At 46.1% G+C, this 1676-nt stretch overlaps 1 protein-coding gene across 1 annotated transcript; it reads right to left on the bottom strand.

Moving 5' to 3' along the window:
- Nucleotides 1-41: 41 nt before the first annotated feature.
- On the bottom strand, nucleotides 42-1067 carry SARC_12212 (hypothetical protein; the record flags this gene model as incomplete). The annotated part of the gene is made up of 2 exons (XM_014293687.1): nucleotides 42-306; nucleotides 876-1067. Coding segments are annotated over 2 exons (457 nt in total), but the record flags the coding sequence as incomplete, so codon positions are not given.
- Between the last annotated feature and the right edge of the window lie 609 nt (nucleotides 1068-1676).

Here is a 1676-nt window from a genome sequence, read left to right as displayed (position 1 = left end):
TATATATATCCAACTATTCAACACACTATCCACCCATAGACCCACCTTTGCCTCATCCACAGCCCCGACCACTTGCGACATTGCCGTAATGGCTCTCTTTCGCACAGCACTGCGTGTATACGTCAGTTGGTGCAGCAGACACGCCAGAGTGTCACTGTGTAGCGTGGGTACCAAGTGCCCATATGCGGCTAACACATCGCTCAGCACCCCTAAAGCCTCCAGGCGTATGGAATCGTCCGCGGGTTTGGCGTCGTTGATGGCCCTGACGAAGCGTGCTACCAGGCTGTTGCCTATTTCTGTGTTGATCTGTTGTGGGGGTGGGGTGGTTGATAGTGGTTAGTGCAGCATAGCATGCGTGCCAGCTGACGTTGGTGAGTCTGTGGTCGCGCGTGCAGTTGCGCAAACTCCGAGGCCACGAGTGGGTGCGAGAAGCAGTGTAGCTCTATGCAAACCGATACATCGATGTGCGAAACAATCTATTGCTTGCAGACCATTGCCCGGTGGGTTTTAGGGTTTAGAGTTTAGGGTTTAGGGTTAAGGGTTTCTAAACCCCTAAATCGAAGTGTGTACTGACTCGCCCACCTATACAGAGCTTTGCTTGCAGACACACCCACTCTCTCTCTCTCAATCAGACACACACCCACTATCTCTCTCTCTCTCAATCAGACACACACCCACACACTCTCTCACAATCAGACAAACACCCTCTCTCTCTCGCTCTCAATCAGACACACACACTCTCTCTCTCTCTCTCAATCAGAGACACGCCCACTCTCTCACACACACAATCAGACACACACCCACACTCTCTCTCACAATCAGACACACACCCACACACTCTCTCTCTCTCAATCTCACACACCCCATCCACTCACCGCAGTTGATTCCTTCTGCTTATCCTCCTCCTTCTGCGCCCGTGTCCGCTGCTCTATGATCCGCTTGAGCGCCATAATGGAGACGTCTCTGAGCTGTTCCCTGTCCTGTGAGGTGCTCTCTACGTTGCTGCACAGGGTATCCAGCGCATGTTTGATGTGGTCTTCGTCTAAGGTCAGGGCTAGTGCGCCCATGCAGTGAACAGCCCTGTTTTGAGCCTCGCCATTGCTGTCGTTAAGTAGTTCTAAGACCTGTTGCGCATGGATAGCGAGGTACCCACATTCGTTGCGTTAAGAGTGTAGAGACAAGCGTAATTTACTAAGATGTAATGTCATACATATTTTACATGTATGAAAAGCCACACATATTTAACATATATGCAATGTCACACATATTTTACATATATGTAATGTCACACATATTTTACACATAAGAAACGTCACACATTTTACATATATCCAACGTTACACATTTTACATATATTCGATCTCATACCTATTTTACATGTATCCAATGTGATACATCTTTTATATTTATACAATGACATAGGTAAGTCAAATACTCTAGTTACATGTATGCACAACATAATCGGCTCGCAATATCTGGTTCAAGTGTTCGGAGGACTATGCAATATATGTTAAAATAGCACGAGTATTATTAACCAATAAGATTCTATTGTGTGATTGAACGAAAGAAGGATGGGTCTGACCGCTCAATTTTTTATTATAATGCACACGCCATCATCGAAAAGTACAACATCTCGGACCATATTTAATAAAAAAAGAACACGCAAACACACACAC

The sequence above is a fragment of the Sphaeroforma arctica genome, assembly GCF_001186125.1.
Source record: "Sphaeroforma arctica JP610 unplaced genomic scaffold supercont1.2146, whole genome shotgun sequence".
In the NCBI taxonomy this organism is placed as follows: domain Eukaryota; class Ichthyosporea; order Ichthyophonida; genus Sphaeroforma; species Sphaeroforma arctica.
The sequence above is the reverse complement of the archived record's forward strand: the minus strand, read 5'-3'. Positions and strand labels throughout refer to the sequence as shown.